This window comes from Vigna umbellata, chromosome 2, assembly GCF_029865625.1.
Source record: "Vigna umbellata cultivar VRB3 chromosome 2, Vumbellata_1.0, whole genome shotgun sequence".
In the NCBI taxonomy this organism is placed as follows: domain Eukaryota; kingdom Viridiplantae; phylum Streptophyta; class Magnoliopsida; order Fabales; family Fabaceae; genus Vigna; species Vigna umbellata.
The window spans coordinates 41487237-41509226 of NC_142166.1; the positions used below are offsets into that span (position 1 = coordinate 41487237).

At 36.0% G+C, this 21990-nt stretch overlaps 2 protein-coding genes and 1 pseudogene across 3 annotated transcripts; 2 read left to right on the forward strand and 1 right to left on the reverse strand.

Annotated features, from left to right (window-relative positions):
* The first annotated feature begins 242 nt into the window (after positions 1-242).
* Positions 243-4230, forward strand: PPK1 (putative protein kinase 1). Of its 2 annotated transcripts, none has more exons than XM_047311667.2 (6): positions 243-822; positions 900-1097; positions 1176-2215; positions 2439-2639; positions 2845-3006; positions 3250-4230. In XM_047311667.2, exons 1-6 carry the CDS (start codon positions 738-740, stop codon positions 3823-3825), a joined length of 2262 nt encoding a protein of 753 aa, XP_047167623.1. In that variant the 5' UTR covers positions 243-737; the 3' UTR covers positions 3826-4230. The 2 variants fall into 2 exon arrangements, with proteins under 2 accessions (XP_047167623.1, XP_047167624.1); XM_047311668.2 differs by having other exon boundaries at positions 1239-2215.
* A 1611-nt stretch (positions 4231-5841) lies between these two features.
* On the forward strand, positions 5842-7034 carry LOC148204039 (uncharacterized; annotated as a pseudogene).
* Positions 7035-7806: 772 nt separating this feature from the next.
* Positions 7807-15416, reverse strand: SDG37 (SET domain group 37). Its single transcript, XM_047311669.2, has 14 exons — positions 15227-15416; positions 14972-15126; positions 14695-14829; positions 13833-13887; positions 13602-13720; positions 13311-13399; positions 13132-13213; positions 11761-11865; positions 11560-11650; positions 11230-11352; positions 10945-11051; positions 10336-10405; positions 9886-9949; positions 7807-8280 (listed from the first exon to the last, which is right to left on the reverse strand). The coding sequence occupies exons 1-14, from the start codon at positions 15399-15401 to the stop codon at positions 8118-8120; spliced, it is 1533 nt and encodes a 510-aa protein (XP_047167625.1). The 5' UTR covers positions 15402-15416; the 3' UTR covers positions 7807-8117.
* Between the last annotated feature and the right edge of the window lie 6574 nt (positions 15417-21990).

Here is a 21990-nt window from a genome sequence, read left to right on the forward strand (position 1 = left end):
AATTATTAAAATATAAAATTATATTAAATAATATTTAAAATTTTAAATTAAATTAAATTAAATTATTATTAATGTGCTGAAGGGACTTTAGTATTTAGTATAAAAGAGAAGAAAATAAAAATATTTTTATTAAAGTTAAAAAATAAATCTTTTGAAAAAGTTAGAGGTGCAAGTTGAGATGTTAGAAGGTTAAAAATGAAATTTTTAGAGTTACAGAATGAGATGTTGGAGGTGTAGGATGAAGTGTTAGGAGAAGAGGAGGGCGAAGTAGGTGTTGGCGGGGTCGTCAAGGAGGGCAGGCACATGGCGGAGATGGAGGTGTAGGTTGAGATGTTAGAAGGTTAAAAATGAAATTTTTGGGTGTACAGGATGAGATGTTGGAGGTGTAGGATGAGAGAGTAGAGAGCGACGGAGTGCTAGGAGAGGAGGACAAAGTAGGTGTTGGCGGGGTCGTCAAGGAGAACAGTGGCGAGGAGGCGGCATGGAAGTGTAGGTTGAGATGTTAGGAGGATAAAAATAGAATTTTTGGAGGCACAGTATGAAACACTTCGAACACAATGATTGGGCTTTGAGCAGGCCCGACTTTAGATGGTTAGTAACAAACCCAAAGGAACGCTGTTTTAGCAGGCCCATGGAAGAGAAGGAGGAGCGCGAAAGGAAAAATTGAATTTCAATGCAATGGGTGTTGTTGGGGAATTGAAGGGAGAAGCGAATAGAAATGCGGTGGAGACAGCTCCATGGATGGGAAGCCTAATCCGGATTCCTCCTCCCCGGACTTCCTCCGCCACGTTCAAGCCGCCTTGAAACGACACCGACCACTCGGTCCGTAATCCCCTTTCAGTCCGCACTCACTCATTCAACTCATTTCAAATCTCATTTTTAGGGTTTCTCCTTTTCAGGTTCAATGCAGTCCAATAGCATAAGGCCAAGGCGCACGCTACTTCCACAACGAAAGCTATCTAACACACCCTCCGACCCCACCAATTCTCAAGAACAAGCTTCTTCCAATGTCTCACTCAACACCGTCGTCCCTTCCCAAAACCTAGACGTTCAGAAGAAAGATCAATTTTCAGTTCACACAAATTCTACTGCGCAGGGTAAAGTGTTATTATATAATGGTCCTCTTCTATTTTGAACACGTCACTGTTATTTCCGGCGACATTTATTTTTTACAGATGCTAAAGCCACCAATGAGTTGGAGAATTTATCGTCTCACATGGGTTCGCTTGGATTCGCAGAAATGGAGTGGGTTGAAGGCAACCAAATTGAAGCATCGTCGTCATCATCATTGCTAGGATGCAACCAGAAGGGGGATGTTCAGCAGGCTGGCTTTGACGCGAGTTTGAGATGTGATAGTGGAGTGAGTTCCGTGTTGCCAAAGAGAAGTGTGGTTACTCAGGATCATTTGCAGCAATTCAGTAGCTTTTTGAGTCAGCCAGCTACCCACTCTTCGGTTTTGGGACCTTCATGTGCTACAACAACCTCAGTTCATTCAACTTCGGCGCCTATGCTAAATTCAACAACACGATATTCTCATTCGCATCTAGACGGTGGCTCAAATGTGACTGCTGAGCCTTTTGGGGAGGTTAATGCTAATCCTCGTCCTGTAACTGAAGGGGTTGTGAAATCAGTAAATGTTTTCCAAAAGGAAACCAACAGAATGTTGGTGGATCGGGGAGCAGAAGCTGAAGTGCCGGCCTCTGATCTTGGTATTGGTGATGCAGAATTGGTGTCTAAGGAGAGCAGTCGATCTACGGAGCAACAAGGGGGGGTTTTGAAAGAATCTGGCAATTCTAAATATACTTGGGATGATGGTAAAGGGAAAGAGGCTGTGGATGTTGCCACTATACAACCGCAGGTACTACCTCCCACATCCACAACCACATGTTCAGATGTGAAGTTGGAGTCTTCTAGGGTAGAAAAGCGAGAGAAGATTGGAAGTAGTAAAGGTGCATCAGCTCCCCGTAAGAGGACTTATGACCCTGATTTGTTTTTTAAAGTTAATGGAAAGCTTTACCAACGTCTTGGCAAGATAGGTAGTGGTGGAAGCAGTGAGGTACACAAAGTGATTTCATCGGACTGTAGGATATTTGCCCTTAAAAAGATCAAGCTCAAGGGTCGTGATTATGCTACTGCATTTGGGTTTTGTCAAGAGATCGAGTATCTCAATAGGCTGAAAGGAAAGGATAACATCATACAGCTCATAGATTATGAGGTACTATTCGTCAATGACATTTTTCTGACGGGATACTTTACTGTTTTTGCTTTTAGCTATTTTTTCTTCATATCTCTTCATTTTTTGTGCCCTTGGATTTTATATTAAGATAAAATGATTTTATTTTGAGCTGATTTTTGTGTTTGTAGTGTACGGAAAATGTTTTTTTTACTTATGTTATGGTGTATTTTACTTTTATTCAATCAGTTAATTTTGTGATTAGGTGACAGACAAGGCATTGCTTGAGGAAGTTATGAAAGGCTCTTTAAGTAATAGAGATGGCCGGGTCAAGGATGATGGATGTATATACATGGTCCTTGAATATGGAGAAATTGATTTGGCTCACATGTTGTCTCAGAAGTGGAAGGAACTGGATGGGAGCCACCGGACCATAGATGAGAACTGGCTTCGATTTTATTGGCAGGTTTAAAAATCTACAATGTCTCCTTGTAAATATTACTTCATAGATTTGAAATGATGTTCTTTCAAACTTGTTACCTGTTCTTGCCATTATATGGTTATGGACTGCTTGTTCTTTTACTCATCAATTTCCTTCCGTGGAAGTTGGAATTATTTTTTTTATATCTGTCGATGTAAAGCTTAGGCTATTCTTTTGACTCCTTTTGCAGCAAATTCTTCTAGCTGTCAACACTATTCATGAGGAACGTATTGTGCACTCAGACTTGAAGCCAGCTAACTTCCTTCTTGTCAAAGGTTCCCTAAAACTAATTGATTTTGGTATAGCCAAAGCAATAATGAATGACACAACCAACATCCAACGGGATTCACAGGTGATACTTATTTCCACCGCTTTCTCTACTTTTGATCCACTTGGTAGATGCATACCTTGAGGCTTTAGTCTGCTTCATTATGCAGGTCTATCTTGCATTGTTAAATGGTGTGCATTATTGCATATAGTTGATATAATAAAACAGATTATACGAAATTTTTTGAACTTTTATCCCAATTTTAAGGTGGTGCCAAACTAACCATAAATATTATATTTGAACTTATACTGTGTTAAATTCTTATAGGTGGGTACACTTAGTTACATGTCTCCAGAGGCATTTATGTGTAATGAGACTGATGCGAACGGAAACATCATAAAGTGTGGCCGGTCATCAGATATATGGTCCCTGGGTTGCATCCTTTATCAAATGGTATATGGGAGAACGCCTTTTTCTGATTACAAGACATTTTGGGCCAAATTCAAGGTCATAACAGATCCACATCATGAAATTACATATGAACCAGTTTCAAACCCATGGCTTTTGGATCTTATGATGAGGTGTTTAACATGGGACCGCAATCAAAGGTGGAGAATACCTCAGCTACTGGAACATCCTTTTCTTGTTCCACCTGTACCATCTCATCCATCTATGCCCCAAGATAATAATAGCTGTAAATTGCTACAACATATTTCTGAAACTTGTACATATGACCCAGAGGTATCTGAACTGTGTAGTCAGCTCCAACGGCTTCTAAGTGATTCAGTCGACAAAACAACTCACTCACTAAATTCACGAGATCAACAACTAAAACTGCTGTCCCAAATGTCAGATATGTGTATTCAGCTGCATGAACGTTTGAGAAATACTGGAAACAAGTAGGTGATGAGGGAAGCTAGTGCGATGGTCAGTGGGTGCTTAATTCTTTTGGTCCCTTCGTTATTTTTCTCCAATCCCAGTTTTTCCATACTCTACTTTTCTTCCCACCTTACACCCCCATCTCGTATATTTTTCTTAACATCGTTCACCTCATTTATCGCTTTCTCTCCTTCCTTGTATCTTCCTTCCTAAAGTGCAGGTGTGAAGAAGTCTTCGTATTTTCATTGATGTAATTTTCTTGGACTTTTCGTGGGTTGGTAGTCTTCTAGGTTGCATTGTATGTATTTCCCATTATTCAGAGTGGGTTAAAATGTGTAGCAAGTGAATTTAGGACAGGACATGTATAAATTTTGTTAGGTGTTCCTAAAGCGCCAAATTAATGAATTGAGTATAGATTTTTGTTAAAAACTTTTATTGATGCAACACATTAATGTACATTGGAAAAAAATAGTAAATGGAACTTGTCAAATTGGATTCTTAAAATATGGAAGACTCAATACGGGTTTTCAACTTGTTGCTAACAGGAAATGGGCCTTAAATATCATTACTTTTATAATCTTAGTACTTATATATATAATCAAATTTTAGTTTATAAGTCGGTTTTGAAGAGTTTGAATTAAGTTTAAAGTCCACTTTTTAACATGTTATCTAGAGTTTTAGATTCTTTTATATTAAAATTTTTGTTGCCTTTGTCATTGTAGAAGTTTTAGTTTTGACTGACAATCATATAGTTTTGATTGTTTTGGTTAGGCCACCATTGTGCCTTTAATGACACATTCATTGGAGTTATTATGCGCTTTCAGCATACTCTTATATTTGTTGCTTAGGAAAGCTTTTTAGATTGATATTTTGTTTTCTATGTCGTCTTTGCAGATCATTAACAACTTGGTGTCACCAGGTGTAGAAGTAGATATTTCACTAAATATTTATCAATTATTTTTTGTAACAAACTTGGTACATACAATTTTAAGGGGAGTGTTACATATATTATATTATTAGATATTTTGGATAAATATCTTATCTTTATCTTTTATCTTTAGTTAGTTTGTTATTATTTTTTATTTATATTTTATACTTAACCTATATTTATTATATTATAAATAGAATACTCTGTACATATTTAACATAAAAAAAAATTAATCTGTTAGGACTTGGAAAGTATATGAAAGGAGAGAGAGTAGAAAAATAAGGAAGAGTACCTAACTGTTGAGTAGTAAAATGGGGCGGAAAAAGTGTCTATATAAGAGACCTATTTTGTAGTTTCAGTTAGGGAGTTACTACTTGCATTGTATAGATCGGTTTTGAACCTGGTGAGGGATGTTAAGCTCTCGGATTCTGGATTGTATTCTTGGTTCTTTTGATGTGAATATCATATGTTTCTTTACTCATTCTTGTGTGTGATTCTTGGAGTGTGATTAGAGAGTGAGCGTGTTAGACTTCTAACCCAGATTCCTAACAAAGTGGTCCGACCTGTCGGATCCAAATCGGAGGGAGAACAAGATGGACGGGAAGTTACATGCTCTGGAGAACCAAATTGAAGGAAGAATGAACGTGGTGGAGGGACGATTGAAACATATTGAGATGGCCGTGGACGGCTTGAAGGCGGAATCAGCGACGAATCGTCAAGATTGTATAGCGATGCACAAAGATATCCAAGAACTGATGAGGATCATGGGTGCGCGAACCAAACAGACATAGGAGAACTCCGATGGGAGCCGGGGGTCAGTCAATGGCATTCGGAGGGATCGTCGGGACGACGTGGAGGGAGAGAGAGACAAAGAGTGTGGCGAAAGTCACGGCAGGTGACGAAAACAGGTAGAATTGCCCCTTTTCGAGGGTTTTGATCCACTTAATTGGATCAATCGTGCAGAAAAAATTTTCAAAGTGCAAGCCATCTCGGAGAAGGAGAAAGTGCGATTAGCATACATTAGTATGAAAAGGAGTGCAGGATACTGGATCCGGGCTTGGAGAACGAAGGCCAGGAACCAATCCTGGGAAGGGTTGAAGGATGTGCTGGTAATGAGGTTTAGGGTTCGAAACAGAGGGTCGGTCTTTGAGCGATTAGCAACGACTAAACAAATGGGGACAGTGGATGAGTTCGTCCAAGAATTTGAGGTTCTAGTGGGGCAGACGAAGTGGTTGCCGGAGGAACAATTACTAGGGTATTTCCTCGCCGGCTTGTAGGAGGATATACGAAATCAAGTTCGAATACAAGATCCCCAAGCACTGATGGCCGCCATGCGAATCGCTAGGGACATGGAGGAAGCTCGCAAGGGAAATAAGGATGGGGGCTGGAACGGAAATAAAAATCCATCAGCGTGGGGGCGGAGTGTAGGCGGAGGAGGTGCGGTGGCGAGAGTTGAACCAAATCGGAGCAGTGTGGGAAAGACAAGGGGAGCGGAGAGCGTCGGGTCAGTCAAGAGGGAAGGACCCCAGGGCGGGACGCCGGACAAGACCGGGATGACCGGGGGTAGGGACAACAAGGGGAGGGGTGTCAGAAACTTACCCTACCCGGAGTTCTTGAAGAGACAAAGCTTGCGAGTGGTGATATTGGGCGAGGATGAAGAGGAGGATATGGAAGAGACTGACGCGGACATGGACCAGAGGCAGATGGAACTTTCCTCGTTCTCTGTAGGAGGATTAACACAGCCCAGGAAGACGAAGTTGCAAGGAGAGATAAAGGGGAGAATCGTGCTCGTATTGATCGACAGTGGTGCAAGCCACAAGTTCATATCGCAAGGGGTGGTCGAGGAGCTGGGTTTGGAGGTAGAGGCGACAAGGTCGTATCATGTAAGCCTGGGGGATGGACAAAAGAGGAGGACCCAGGGGCTATGTAGGGGGGTAATACTGAAAATGGGGAAGGTTGAGGTTGAAGAACAGTTTTATCTTTTAGAACTAGGCGGAGTAGAGGCGATATTAGGGGTGGAATGGCTAACGAAATTGGGGAAAGTAACGACCAACTGAGGGAACCTCACCATGGCCTTCAGGCAGGGAGAAAAGGAGGGGGTGATCCAAGGGGATCCAGCATTGGCTAAAGAGGTGACCATAATGCTGGAATCTAATAGAAGGCAGGAAGAATGGAAGTCCTTGGAGGAGGAATGAAGAGGAGCCATGAGATCAAGCTTCCCGGTTTCAACCTTGAGGACAAGGTTGCTCCGCAGCGGGGAGTAATGTTAGGACTTGGAAAGTATATGAAAGGAGAGAAAGAGTAGAAAAATAAGGAAGAGTACCTAACTGCTGAGTAGTAAAATGGGGCGGGAAAAATGTCTATATAAGAGACCTATTTTGTAGTTTCAATTAGGGAGTTATTACTTGCATTGTATAGACCGATTTTGAACCTGGTGAGGGAGGTTAAGCTCTCGGATTCTGGATTGTATTCTTGATTCTTTTGCTGTGAATATCATACGTTTCTTTACTCATTCTTGTGTGTGATTCTTGGAGTGTGATTAGAGAGTGAGCGTGTTAGGCTTCTAACCCAGATTCCTAACATAATCTCATATATATATTTTTTTACTATATTCAACACTTAGAATTGATTTTTGTGTCGTAATTCGAGTAGCAAGATACTTTGGTGTGAAAGTTCAAGTAGGATAATATTTACCAAACAAGTGGTCACGTAGTTAAGACAAAATAAAAGAAATTGCATCCTCTAATCTAGTGCTAGATCCAAATCGCATCATTAACACAACAATCAATGTCGACTCATTAACCTTTGGATAATGATACTTTGACTATTTTTTTGACAACATTTTAATATCATCTACGTAATTGATCAATACTGGTGTTTATGATTATTATTATTGATTGTGGAGTAATTTTGGACCAATAACAGAATGACACGTAAATGATGTTAAAATGTTGTCAAAGTATCATTATCCTTAACCTTTACTAGGTATGTATTATAATTCAGAATGGGTTAGTGAATCAATTTAACAAAAAATCTTGCGCAAATAATGTTGAGACAGAAGTGCGGGTTCCGCAGTATTCAAATAAGCAAATTACGCATCTAGATTTACCAAAACCACTCCACATCTTTTCATGTCTAAAAACATTTCTTGGTGCTACAGGAGAATGCACATTGGGTGAAGGGGGAGTGGAAGATTCGATATGATTCTCCAAATGAAAAAAGTAAACTGCAACAAACAAAAGGAGCAGCATACTCCCCCCATCCCATCATACAAAATTAACATTCCATTAGAAGGTATCGTTCTGGTCAATATTAATATTGGAATAAGGGCAAGCAAGCCATCCATGTATTTGGTAGCTTGTACAAACAGCAGGAGAAAGTTGTTATTCTAGCAGTGTATGGAGGACCATTTGTAAGAGGCTTCAGCATGGGCTTCTTCCAACTTCATCAAGAGGTCCTTCATGAAACGTGTATTTGTGCCATGAGTAATCCGTAGTATATCCACCGCCTTGGTCAGTGATTTAACAGCTTCCTTTGTCTCTCCCAAATACCTATTTCAGACAATTAAGCTCATACAACAACAAAAATACATTTCTTTTCCTTTTTAGCTTATAGCCTTTTTTTATCCTTACCGTTTTATATCTTTACTTTTCTAACTTCATTTTTTCTTAATTTTATGCTACCCTCGGACTCTTTAGTTACACCTATTCACAATTTTTAACTTTCAATAAAATATTTTACCTTTAAAGAACTTTTTACTTAGATAAAGAAATGAAAGTTATAATTCCTGAAAAAATATTTGTCTACAAAAAATTCTGTTTCTTTTTTTATTATTTTATAATTCGGTTACTTTAACAATTAATTTTACTTAACTTAGAATTTAATGAGCCTGGATTTTTTTTTATTTAAGTTAACTTACTAGTTTTCAAATATAAATTAACAGGCTAACCAAGTTCTTGAATTATTCATCAAATCGGGCTTTAAACTACTAACATCTTAATCAATTGAGTACTCGCTTTTAAACGGAAAGTATACAAAACTTAAAGATAATTTACTAGTAATGTGATAATATAACACCACCCCACCATAAGACAATTGTAACTACAATTGGTGAGTGATGAATGATTAAAGTAATTTGTAGTTCTAAATTTCAAAACAGAATAATCTGTAGAAGCAAGTCTCTAAGAAAGTAATATCGTTGCTAGTTTGTTATTTCAATAGATATTTAACCTAGCTCCTGCTGTCCTTTCAAACTAGATCAAAAAATCAATTCAACATTACAAATAACGTGTATTTACAACAGTCATAATATCAGTGGTTAAAACGTCTACTTCAACCAAAGCAATAGATTGATTTGAATATAATCAAAACCAACAAGCATCTCGGATGTTACCCTTGGACCTTGGCAATTGAGATCACATCCAATCATTCTTAAGGAATCGTTCTCTAGAGATTCGTTATCCACTCAAGACAATTCCAATCTAAAACCTCTAAAACCTTTCCGATGAACATTCCAACCTAAAACCTCTAAAAATGAACAAGAAAATTCAAACACCAAAAGTGATAGAAGGTGGCTGCTAGTAAAACTAAGTGTAACTCTAAGAAAGCTAATAGAGGAAATTTCATTAGATTTTTTATGCCCGATACAATAATTCAAGAGTTGGACACTTTGCAGCTTCAATTTCTCTTTGGTGTGCACTCTTATGTTGGGTTTGTACTTTGAAGCTCCTGGATGACCATCCTGATTGGGGTAGCATATAGTAGACTAGTTGTCTAGGAAGAGTTGGACACTTGATATTTTCTAGTGTTTCACAGAATTAGACTTTATAGTGCTTTGTTATGAACTTATATTTGGGTTGTGTTCATAAGCTTATGAATTTTCATATTTCATTGATTGATGTGATTCAGAGGTTATTTTCCTTGCTTCCATCATTTTGTATGAATACATATAAGTTTAAGCATAGTTTTACACTTTTAGTAAAGCCTTACGATTTAATTACAATCTTTTGATCCCCATCCTAAGTAAAATCTGAATTTTGATAAAACTAACATGTTATGCATATGTATATAGAAACTTCTATATTATTTACTTAAATGCTTTCACTAAGGAAAATAATTTAACAAAAACCTCAGTTAAACAGATAACAGATGCTTACCATTCTAGTTTTCCACAAGTATAATATTGCAATCCAAGCAGAGGGTGAACAGATGGATACACTTCTGCAGTAAAGTAAATTGACAAGGAAATGGATATTAGTATTAGCAACATATTATGAACTTTTCTTCAATCAGAACATGATGACTTGATGGAATTGAAATGTATTAGGGAGTACCATGTACAACCTTGTGTCAAACATGATGACTTGATGTAAATTGACAAGGAAATGGATATTAGTATTAACACCTAAATTACAACCTTGATTTTATTTGCTTTGCTTCCAGAGTACCATGTGTCACTATTGTTAACAATAAGTAAGAATATTCTTTTTCTTTTCATTCAACCGGAATAAATGAAAAATAAAATGGAAACAAAAAATTGAAGAGCAACTACAGAATCTCATTATTATGTCATTTACTGTGAATCCACCAAGTCCGGTATAACATACTTTCATAGAATGGAATGGTCAATTTGCAATATGCTAAAGCTTCAGTCCAGTGTTCCAGCTCCATTAATGACTGCAGACAAAAAACTGTCAAAATTTTAGATCTATTATCTGGAGTTCAAACATAAAGTATTGCTTCAATGGACTATTGTTTCAGTCCAGTCTTCATTTTTTCATGTGGAAACATGCTCCTCATGCAATGATAAAAAAAAAAAAAAAACAGAAGACAGGCATAGGTTTTAATTAATAAATTATTAAATGAGTCTATTAATAAATTAAGCAAACTTTGGATATACACGAAGGAGGTAGGCTCCTTTTGTCATGAAGTGTGGTATACTGTGTGCAGCGTCATCCAAAACAGAATATAAATCATATCAATCCATATTAATTGATTAGTGTGTAATATAATTTAGTGACCACAAAAGAGCAAGAGAATTTGTTTCTACTAAAAAGTCAAAAATAAGATCTGCATTCACTGAAGAAATCTCCATAAGAATTGTACTAATTAAAGCATGTATTTCAAAGTTGAGTTTGATAATCAATATCATCGAGCAAGATATATTAATAAAGGAAAAAGAGTAGAGTAGATAAGAACGACAAGCAGGAGCTTACCTTCAAAATCTTCTCTCGAGTTTGCATCAAATTAATTGAGAAAGGATGATAGAGCTTTGTTTGCAGTTTCTCAATCTTTTTATAAATGGAAATAACTTCTTGATAACCTATATACAGTCAAGGATTTGACATCATGAACAACTAGGAATCCCTTTTATTTGCACATGGATCAAGGCCACCACAAGGGAGAGATAGAGAAAGAAAAATATTTGAATACAAAAGGAGAAAAGTTTAGGCAATCGCAACGGCAATTATATATATTTTAATAGAAACATTAAAGGATACTGCAAGAGAAAGAAGACTTAGAAGCTGCTTCTTCAGATAGCAATTCAATTTCAGTTATAATTTCCTTTATCTCCTCCTTGCCCATAACTAGTTGGCAACCTTGGCATTGAAATCCTTTCCCATCTTCAATTTTAGCAGATAAAAAACAAACCAAGGTCATTGATAAGAAAGACATAAAAGCACCTTAAAGGTTGGTTGTCTATCCTTGATCTAAGTATTGTTCATAAAGAGGAGGATGTACAAATGTACCATCAGATTTCAAAATCAGTAGAACATTATAATGTTCCCCTCCTGATACTTGAACACTTATTACAGCCACAGGTTACCTACCGGTTGTTCGAAGCAAGAAACCACCACATTTTTCATTTTTGCATCTATATCCTTCTAAAATTTCACTTTCTTGTATATCATCTTTCTGGCCCTTCAAAACTAACGAGACTGAATTAGCTAATAAAAGCATGCCAATTTTATGGAAATGAAATAAGCCATGAAAGCCTAAAAAAATATATCCCAGATTAATTTAACAAGTACCATTTTAGAACAGCGGGGACATGTACAAGTGAATAGATACTGCTCTTTGAGAGCCCTCTGTCGAGTTATTGTGCTTCCAGCAGTCTCTATATAACTTATCACTACCTTAAAACACAGAAAATTGTATTGAACATGATCTGGAAAAGAATATATTATGCAACATCTTCAAGTAATTTTAAATTGACACTATCGTCATCTAGTGGATATGACATGACATCTACCCCATCCAAAAAGTTTTTAAGAAAAAAACAAGAGGTGCAACTGTCAATCAAGTCCATTAGAGAAATGTATGTTCTAGTCCAGAAAACTTAGCAGAGTTAGAGAGTAGCAAACATTGAACAGCTGCTTCACAGTGGAAATAATTAAGAACTGTGAAGTTAAGTAGGTGCCAGTTATGCACAAGATAAAATAGTGGCAAAAATAACAAATTAAAACAGGAAGCAGTGTCAAGGCAAAGTTGTCTGATGTTCGAGCAAGCTAAAGGTGATTCAACAAAACAATTGGGATTTGGGGCCAGAAGTGGTACTTAAAGTTTGACAACAATTTTGACTTTACCCATATTTAGGTTGAATTTATCATTATTGAATATAGTGAAAAACTATGTATGAAATTAATTTTCTTTGCGTAGAAAATACATATAGGATACTTTATTTATAATGAAGGAAATATGCACTAAGCCTAAAATACAAACTAAAAAATAATAACAAAATAACAGAAGATAAGTAATTGAAGATAAAAGATAAATATAAGATATCTAATAATCTAAGATATCTAAGAATCATCATTAACCATTTGAACCTATCATTTATCAAAAAACAAAATAAAATCAACCATTTATTTAAATGCACACATTTGTTTGTATCTTTGACTTGAACTGACCATCTTATTGATACCACACCTACATGGAAATCTTGAAAGACTAAATTACCTTAAAGGTGCCTAGTTTTCCTCCAAAAAACGGCTGCATGAGTTTTGAGTTTTAGTACTAATTAACATAGAAAAGCCACAAATCTTCAATTTTCAATGGATTAATAGAAATAACAATTCTGTCTATGATAGTTTAGCTTCCATTTACATCTACAGTCAAAATGTAGTTATCCAAAAAAAAATCCAGTTAAAAGTGGACACAACTTAGAGAACAATAATATGAGACATACAGAAAATATATAAAGCTAAGAATGAAGTTTATGTTCACAGAAATACATAAGAGGCTAAAAGACATGAAACAAAATGCTTAAAATCCCAATTTTCTGCCCAAGCTTGTTTTGAGATTTTATAAATAATACTCAAATGACATTGCTTGCTCTACAAACCAATGAACTAAATATTGCAAATTATAATTGACTTATAATTTAGAAAAGAAACACTTACCTCAGTACCTGCGGGTATATGTTGCACAGCACGTACCAATGCTGACCTTCCCTCAAAAACCAACACAGAATTGGGCAAACAACTATATGGTAAAACCAAGATTAGAACACGACAAACAAATAGGATAATAGATATAGGATAATAGACACATATATCGAGTCTGTAGAATAAGTGGTTACCTATGATTGATTATGGAAATTACGGGATACAATCCTGTTCCCACAGGTCTTAACTCATTGTCACAAATAGTATGAGCATTACATGCAAACTGCAGGGTTAGATCAGAGCTTAGAATGGCATCATCAGAATCAAATTCACACAAACAGGATCTTATGTCTAAAACAAGTAGGTCTAAATCCACATGAACATAACCTTTTTTATTTGTCATGGAGAGTGCTGCTTGTGATTTTAAATGAGAACAGTTTATAATAATTATATCAAATGATCTAGCTATAGGAGCATCATAAGACCTTAGAAAAATTTTCTGCAATCTCTTTTATATTGATTTCCGGCCATTTCAATATGGAATATACAAGATTAGCCATCTGTGCATAAAGCACCAGCTGCTCCTCTGTGATATCAGACATGTCTTCATGAAAGTGAATGTTAAAAAGAACGATCATCATGAAAAGTACGAAAATGGAGAAAAAACTAAATTCATTTCAATACACTTTCAGTAAAAATAGTAATAAAAAGGATACGAGCCACTAATGCCTCCACCAAGTTGTAGTTGTCCATAGCAGTGCTTGGGGTGACCTAGCAATAGAACGAATAATAAATTTCTCTCTTAAAGCTGGTCAATGTTGAATAGGGTTGAAAAATTCTTTCTGAGTAAACGGGAGAAACATTTCATAGCCACAGAAAATAATTTTAAGGATAAGTCATTGAAGGCAAGGTTGAAATTCATATTAGTACAACTGAATATAGAAATTATGAAAGAAACCAGGAAGTTAAGTATCCTACAGAACAGTCAGCAACGAATATTAACATTCTACCATATTCTTTATAAAGCATAACAGTCCATAATTACTCTCTTTGGTATCTAATGAAGCAAGCTCCAGTCATATTTGAACTAACTTCCTCCACACGTTAATCTTCTGGGATTGTAACATTAGCTAATGTGATTGCTAAATGAATAATATAGCCCATAACTAAGGCCTCCATTTCCAGGGAGAATACAAGAGCATCAAGCATATTTCCAGAATACAAGTTAATGACAGGTATATATATATACACACAAAATATAATGGTCTTTGGAAATATAAAAAGAAAATAGGTTTCGAAAAACTGATATCAGCATTTAATTGACTGAAAACGATAAGATTTGCATTTTGGTAACAACAACAACCATTAGGAGAGGCTGAGTCCATGAACCATACAAAGTCATTTAGCTCAGTTAAAGACTTCACATTTATAACATTGCATTAATAAATGTTTGTATTGACTTCCCAGACATATTCCATACAACAACGAAAATGGGGTAAGATTTAAATTTCATAATGTAACAAGCAGATCTGACTTTCGTGCACCAATACATTACTCAAATATTAACTTTTTATATACCTTATCATCTTGCAACTTCCTCCGTAAGTAAAGTCTCACCATCAGCCGTATGGATGGCGTGACAGATTTTCTCTTATCCTTGTCAAGCCTTGAGAGGACCTCACACTCAAGGCGATGCAGCTTCCACTCTGACCTCTGAACAGCATTAAAAAACACAACGAAAGTTACACTGATAGAGCAAATAAATTATTAACCCCATTAGCATTATTTAGAATCAAACTTTGTAGGAACTGAACCTATCAGTGAAAGGAGAAGAGATGATGAAGAAGAACAAGACCTGACATGCGGTTCCGCAATAGTATGCAACATGGCAACGTGAGCACCTTCTAAGGACATCAGATGTAATGAAACATCCATCACACCTTTTGGGGGTGGAAAGTGAGGAGTTGTTTGGAACACAAACGTAAGGTTCTTGGCCTATAATCACATCCCCTGCACCATCAGCGACGCATTTGACATTGATTAAACTCATTCAACTAACAAACAAGTAATGAATGAAGCGAGAAAAGGTGTTGGAACTAGAGTGAGAGACCTGGATAGAAATCCCTTGAAGCGAAGAGAGAACGACCCTTTTCTGGGACGGTGGAAACTGATAAGCTATAATCTTTAAGAGCACTTTGCAAATTCTCCATTGATGGGTGGAAGGACGGTACCTCTGCGCTCTTCTTTTCCCCCTCCCTTTGGTTTAGAGGGTTCGGGTTATTCATCACCTGCAACTCGTTCCGCGGGTAACCTTTCTTAAATTTCCAAAATTGCTAATTACTCCTTATTCTGACACTATTTGCATAAATCTTTTTCGTGCCCCGTCCCTCCAAGTTCAAAACAACAATAAAATTTTGTTTATTAAATAAATTACGGATAAAAAAATTCTTGACCATAAATCATTTGGATTATCATAAATTATATATATATATATATATATATATAAGCGAATTAGATTTTTTTTTCCAAAGAAATTGACAAATATAAGCTTAGATCGATAAGATTGAGTTAAAAAAATCATCAAATTATGAATATCCTAAATAATTTTATTGTAAAGAAGATAAATAAAGTTATCTCAAACTTTAAAGATATAAGCTTGCGAATATTTATACAGCAATAGATCCGATGATATTTTAGAGATAAAACATGCCCAAGGACTTATCTTCATGGTTTGTACCACTACTGCAATATGCTCATAGGTTCACAAAATTTATGAAATCCAAATATTAAATCTTCTTTAAGTATTTCTTTTACATTTGTTGACTATGATCATTTAATCGTATAATCATATTATACAAGTCAATTTATGACAAAAAAGATGGATTGAACACATTTAATTTGGGTTCAAAGTCATCTTTGAATTGGTCTATAAAATTCTTTGAGTCATTCTCCTGCACCTCACCACCCTCATCCTACACCTCCAAAAAAAATTATAATTCCAAGTGTGCCCTTTCACAGTCAACGAGGAGAGAGAAAAAAATTGTTTAAAAAGGTTAATAAAATTTGAAATCCTAAAACTTTAACTCATCTTCTTCTTCCCCTGCCGCATCTCACTCCCTGCCGCATCTCAGTAAAACCCTAGACCTACACTCCCTCCTTCCTCCCTCTTTTTTCTCTCCGTCCTCTGTCTCTGGCATTCGACGCTGCTTTGCTCGCGTTCCTCGCTGGCGTCCAGGTTAGTAGCTTCCATCATGTAATATATTTGTTTCCTGTTATGTGCTTGGTTGGGTTCGTGGATCGTGATTGGGTTCGTGGGTCGTGAACGGATCGGAGCTCGCTGGAGGTGCACGCCGCAGTTGGAAGTGCGGAAAGGATCAGAGCCGCAGTTGGAAGTGCGGCAAGGATTAACGCAGTAAGCAGAAACCGCAGTTCGATCTGCGGCAAACGTATAACCGGAGCACAGAACCGGACTTCGATCTGCGGCAAAGAGAAAACAGAGAGCGGATTTAAAAAATGGCGTTTTCAGACTTAGTTTTTTAATTAAATATAGATAATATATGTGATCTGCAGTTTGACACTGTTTCTTCATTTGAATTTGACTGTTTCTTCATTTGAATTTGAATTGAATCTGTGGTTGAAAAAATCTTTTGATCTGTTCGTCTTGTTGCCATGGTTATGATATTTTTTTTTGAATTGTTTATATTTTTTTTGAAATGTTTTCATATTGAAGTGTTTTTATTTAGATGCTAATGTAAAATGATTTTTTTATACTAGTAGATACTAATTTAAAATGGTTATTGACACTATACACAGTAGATACTAATGTAGTAGATACTAATATGTAGTAGATACTAATGTGAACCAGTAGATACTAATGTAAAATGGGCTTTTTATATTACTTAAAAAGATTTTTTTTATACTAGGTATCAAAATAATATAGAAATATAAAGTATTTATGTGGTGACTCTCTTATTTTCGTATATTTAATTTTTTTTTATTTTTTATTTTTTTTTAAATTAAAATAATAATTAAATTGTTTATTGAAATAAATAATAATTATTAATTTGGAATTTTTTGTAATAATTTAATTATTATATATGTAATTTTTTTAGATTTTTATATTATTATTTATTTGTTTGAATATTTTTTATTACATTATTAATTATTTTTTTATATATATAATATGTTAATAATATAATTGGTTAATAGATATGGTTAAAACTAGAGGTGGATATCATGGTGAGGCTTCATCCTCTCATAGTGAGCCATCAGATGAAAGAAGACGACCTACGACATCTGCTCGTAGAAGACGAGTAGAAGAATATCGCGTGGACGTTATTCATGAGCATGATAATGAGGAGCAGGAAGAGTTATTACAGCATGGACATAGTCAAGATGATTACGTTGAAGAGGAGGATATTCAGCAGCATGACTGTAATGAAGAAGAACATGAAGGTGAAGGTGAAGATGAAGATGAAGACGAAGCTGAAGATGATGGATTCCCAAGAGGTCCACATGACACCTCCTTACTTACTCACTATACCCAGCATGTTGCATTTGCCATATGGCAAGGGCGGGTTAGTCATCAATCTAAATTTTAATTGTTTAATAAATGTTACATTTTTTTTATATAATTATGTTTGTATTCAGGATCGAAGGGGGATAAAGGTTGTCACCCATGGCAAAAAATTGAAGCATTTTGGAATGTATCATGAGGCCATTGAGCCTTATATCTCCATGTCGGGGTTGGGTTGTTTAGTAAACCTCTCATACGAGTATGCCGATCATGGATTGATCGTTGCCCTTTCGGAGAGGTGGCACATAGAGACTAATACTTTCCACCTACCGATAGGTGAGATGACTGTCACATTAGATGACGTTATGAATTTGCTCCACCTACCCATCATGGGACAATTTTGTGAGGTTGAGGAGTTAGAGTATGATGAGGCTCGATCTCATATCATGGAGTTGCTTGGTGTGGACCACGATAAAGCTTCAGCTGAGATGAAACAGTCACGTGGTCCAAAAGTTAGGCTCAGCTGGCTACGCGAGGTTTACCAGGAGTGCATCCAGCAGGAGCGTTGGGAGTGTGCTGCTCGGGCGTACTTGTTGCATCTGCTTGGATGCACAATTTTTACGAATAAGAGTGCGACTCTAATTAAGGTATCGTATCTCCTTCTCTTGCGAGACTTGAATGCTTGTTCAAGATATGCTTGGGGAGCAGCAGCACTTGTACATACATATGAGCAGCTAGGAGATGCTAGCTTCTATGAGATCAAACAAATAGCTGGATATTCCACTCTTCTACAGGTACATTACCATCTTCTAAGTTTATTTTAATATTGTTTGACAATGAAACCCACGATTGAAGTAATGTTTTTTTGTAGAGTTGGATATATGAGCACTTTCCTACAATGGGAAGGAGGCAAGTGTCTGAGAGGTACACAGAACTTGATCCACGTGCTTCACGATACATACCCCCGAGGGTGGGTTGGAGTTTGACAGAGGGCCGAACATTTCTGGATGCCCTCACTTATGATGTAGTTATCTGGAATCCATACCTTTCGCACAGACGTACATGTCCATTGATTGCCATAATTATGTACTCCGGATGGATCCGATTAGGCGACATGATTCATCGACATCTACCTGAACGCGTGTTGCGTCAATTTGGTTTTCAACAGAACATACCACGGTCACCTGATAGTCTTCAGAATCCAAATATGGATAGTTATCCATCTCATATAATTAAATATGACCTACAATAAATATTAAAATTTAAAGATTTATTAAATTACAAATAAAAAATTCAAAAACACTCCCTAATAAAAAATTCATATAACCTAAATATTATTAAAAATTCATATAACCTAAATACACTCCCTAATCACTCCGTAATGACTAACCATAATCCATGAAAAAAAAATTTAAAATAAATAATCATAACATAAAACTATATATTTAAATTAAAAATAATAACATAATAAAAAAACATAAAAAAACATGTAAAAAAAGGATTGCAGGAATTTAACTACAAAAAAAAATTAAACAAAAAAAAAACCATGCATAAAAAAAAATTAAAATTACATATCACTAACCGCACTTCAAAGTGCGGCTACAAAATGAAAAACGCACTTCGAAGTGCGGCCACTGCTTTCCGCACCTCCAAGTGCGGTTACCAGATTCCTCTACCCAAACCTCACACTGTCTTCTTCCTCTCTCGCTCACAGCATATAAATCTCCCAAAACCCAGCACTATCACCACCACCCCAGCATTGTACTAATATAATTAAAAAAACATTAAATAAAAAAATTGCATCAAACAAACAAAACAAGAAAAAATTAAACAAAAGCATGCAAAATAAAAAAAAAAGATATCACAAACCGCACTTCAAAGTGCGGCCCCATAATAAAAAACGCACTTCGAAGTGCGGCTGAGTCTTTCCGCACCTCGAAGTGCGGTTGCGTACCCGGCGCACAGTGTCTTCTTCCTCTTCCTCCTGCCGTCACGCTGTATCTCCAAATCTTACAATTCAATCCAATTACAATGTAGTAAACCAAAAATTACTTGCTACAGTGAAAAACCAAGAACAGTGCACCTAAGGGACCTCAGGGTTTATAAAGAAGGAATATTTTTGTGCTTGTGGTTGGGAGTTAGAAAAATGGTTGGGGGTTAAAAAAATTTAATTTATTAATTATCGTTTTGACTTTTTATTAAATGAAGGGTAAATAGGTAAATTTGGGGGTGCAGGATGAGGTGAGGGAGGTGTAGGAAGATTCACTCAAATTATTTTTATCTTAAACATGTTGAGTTAACATCTATAGTATCAATTATCCTATTTGAGATATTGTTTCCTTTGAAATTTATAATTCTATCGTGGTTTTGTCTTAAAAAGACAATTCAAAGATTTGAATAAGAAATTTATATCTAAAAATTGTCACTGACCTTAATCTTTTGAACAATGTGAGAGTATTTAATGGTATTAGAACAAATCCATTGATAACACTCTAGATTTACATATTTTTCTCTGTTAAAAATCATTTCTTAGATTTCTTTAGTTTTTAATTTCTTAGAATTAGGCTAGTTTTATGTTTTTCTCTTAATTCTTTAGTTTTATAAAATTCTAGTTAAAAAGAGGTTTTTAGGTGTAATTTTTAGCTTTTGTTAATAATTAGGAAATTAGTATTTTTCTGAAATTCTTTCAATAAAAATGTTTTGTTTTAATTGCATAATTTCTCTTCTTTTTCTTAATTGCTGTTTGATTTTTTTTACAGATTGGGCCAACATTTGGGCCATAATAGAAGTTGATTGGGAGGTGTTGAATTGAAATGAGGTGCTGGATTGAATTTGGGCCACTATTTTAACATCAAGCTGCTGCAGGTGAAATTGAAGGCAACGCTGGCCTGCTACAATGGTGCTGCAATTGGAAGACTACTGCTGATTGGATAATTGGGCTGCCAATGCTGGTATGGGCTTAAGTGAAACGGTGAGTTTCAATGGAGGCAGCTTTTGGGAGTCGTTGCAGAGCAGCTCATTTGAGAAAATTACATTCTCTCAAGCACATTCATTTAGAAGAGAGTAGAACCTTCGAGCTAGGACAGAAGAAGAAGCTTACAACTCTGACCGGACCTGACCGAAGAAGGTGATCGGAGGGCTGTGGAGCGAAATGAAGGCTAGCCGTCTGATCAGAGAAGCTCAAAGCGTCAAAGCAAGGTTTCCCCTCTCCCATTTTTTTCCCCCTTTCTTTTCTCTTTTCGTTCTCCAACCCTATATAAAGGGGTTTTTCACCGTGTAAATAAGAGATAGAGAGAACACTTCTTCATATACTTTTGAGATACATTTTTAGACGCTCTGTAGATTAGGGTTTTTTCGCTTTTCTTAGAGTAGAGATATTAATTTCGCCGAGACGATCGCGAGGGTGACAGGCCGCGAGAGTTTTGGTGAATTCCGGTAGTGTGTAAAATTTCCTTTTCATGTTAATAAAGTTGAGTTTTGTGTTTTTGTTTTGTTCTTGTTTATGTCTCGATTTTATTCTTTGTTTTTGATTTCTGTACTTGTTATGTGTTGAGAAAATGATTTGGATTCTGTAACTCTGAAATTCTTTGGTTCCTTTTGGAATTGAATGACTCCACAGTGAGCATACATTTTCGAGATGTCTTCTCGAGTCAGAGATGATTCAAATCGGTTTTGTGTTTCTATTCTGTTTCTTTGCACTGTTAGTTAGGTTTATTTTCTTGTTTTCTTGCATCATTTACCTATTGCAGTGATAATCTTTAGATTTTGTTATTAGACAGTAATAATGCTCATTAGTTTAAGATCATTTTAGTTGCATTTAAGTTCTCATAGTAGTTTCATTTCTATTTCTGTTTAGGTAGTTTAGAGTCTATTCTCATTGCTTTTCTTTTATTTCAAGTTACATTTTCTTTCTTCATTTTTTTTCTTTTATACAGATTTAATTCCTTCATTCTTTTCTCTTCAATTTCACTGTTCATATTTCATTTCCCCAACTTGCATTAGTAGTTAATTAGGTGTTAAATAAATACAAGATTTAATTCTACACTTTAGGCTTAATTTTAGCCGAGTCTTTGGATTGATACCTAGGTTGTCCCTATACTTCATTAGTGGGGAAACTTAGTTTGTTCTGATTTTAGGCAACAAAAATCAGTTTAACATCCATCATTTAAGGTCTAAGTGGAACGAGTATTTGTCTTTGAAACCACTTTTCCATTCCCCCTGATTGAAGGCTAAAGAAACGAGGGTTCATGTTTAGGACTTCGTTTTCATTCTCACAAATTATGTCAATGTTTCAACCTTAACTCTATTGAAATAGTATCCATATGATTAATTTTCACATTTGAGATCTTGTCTGTTTT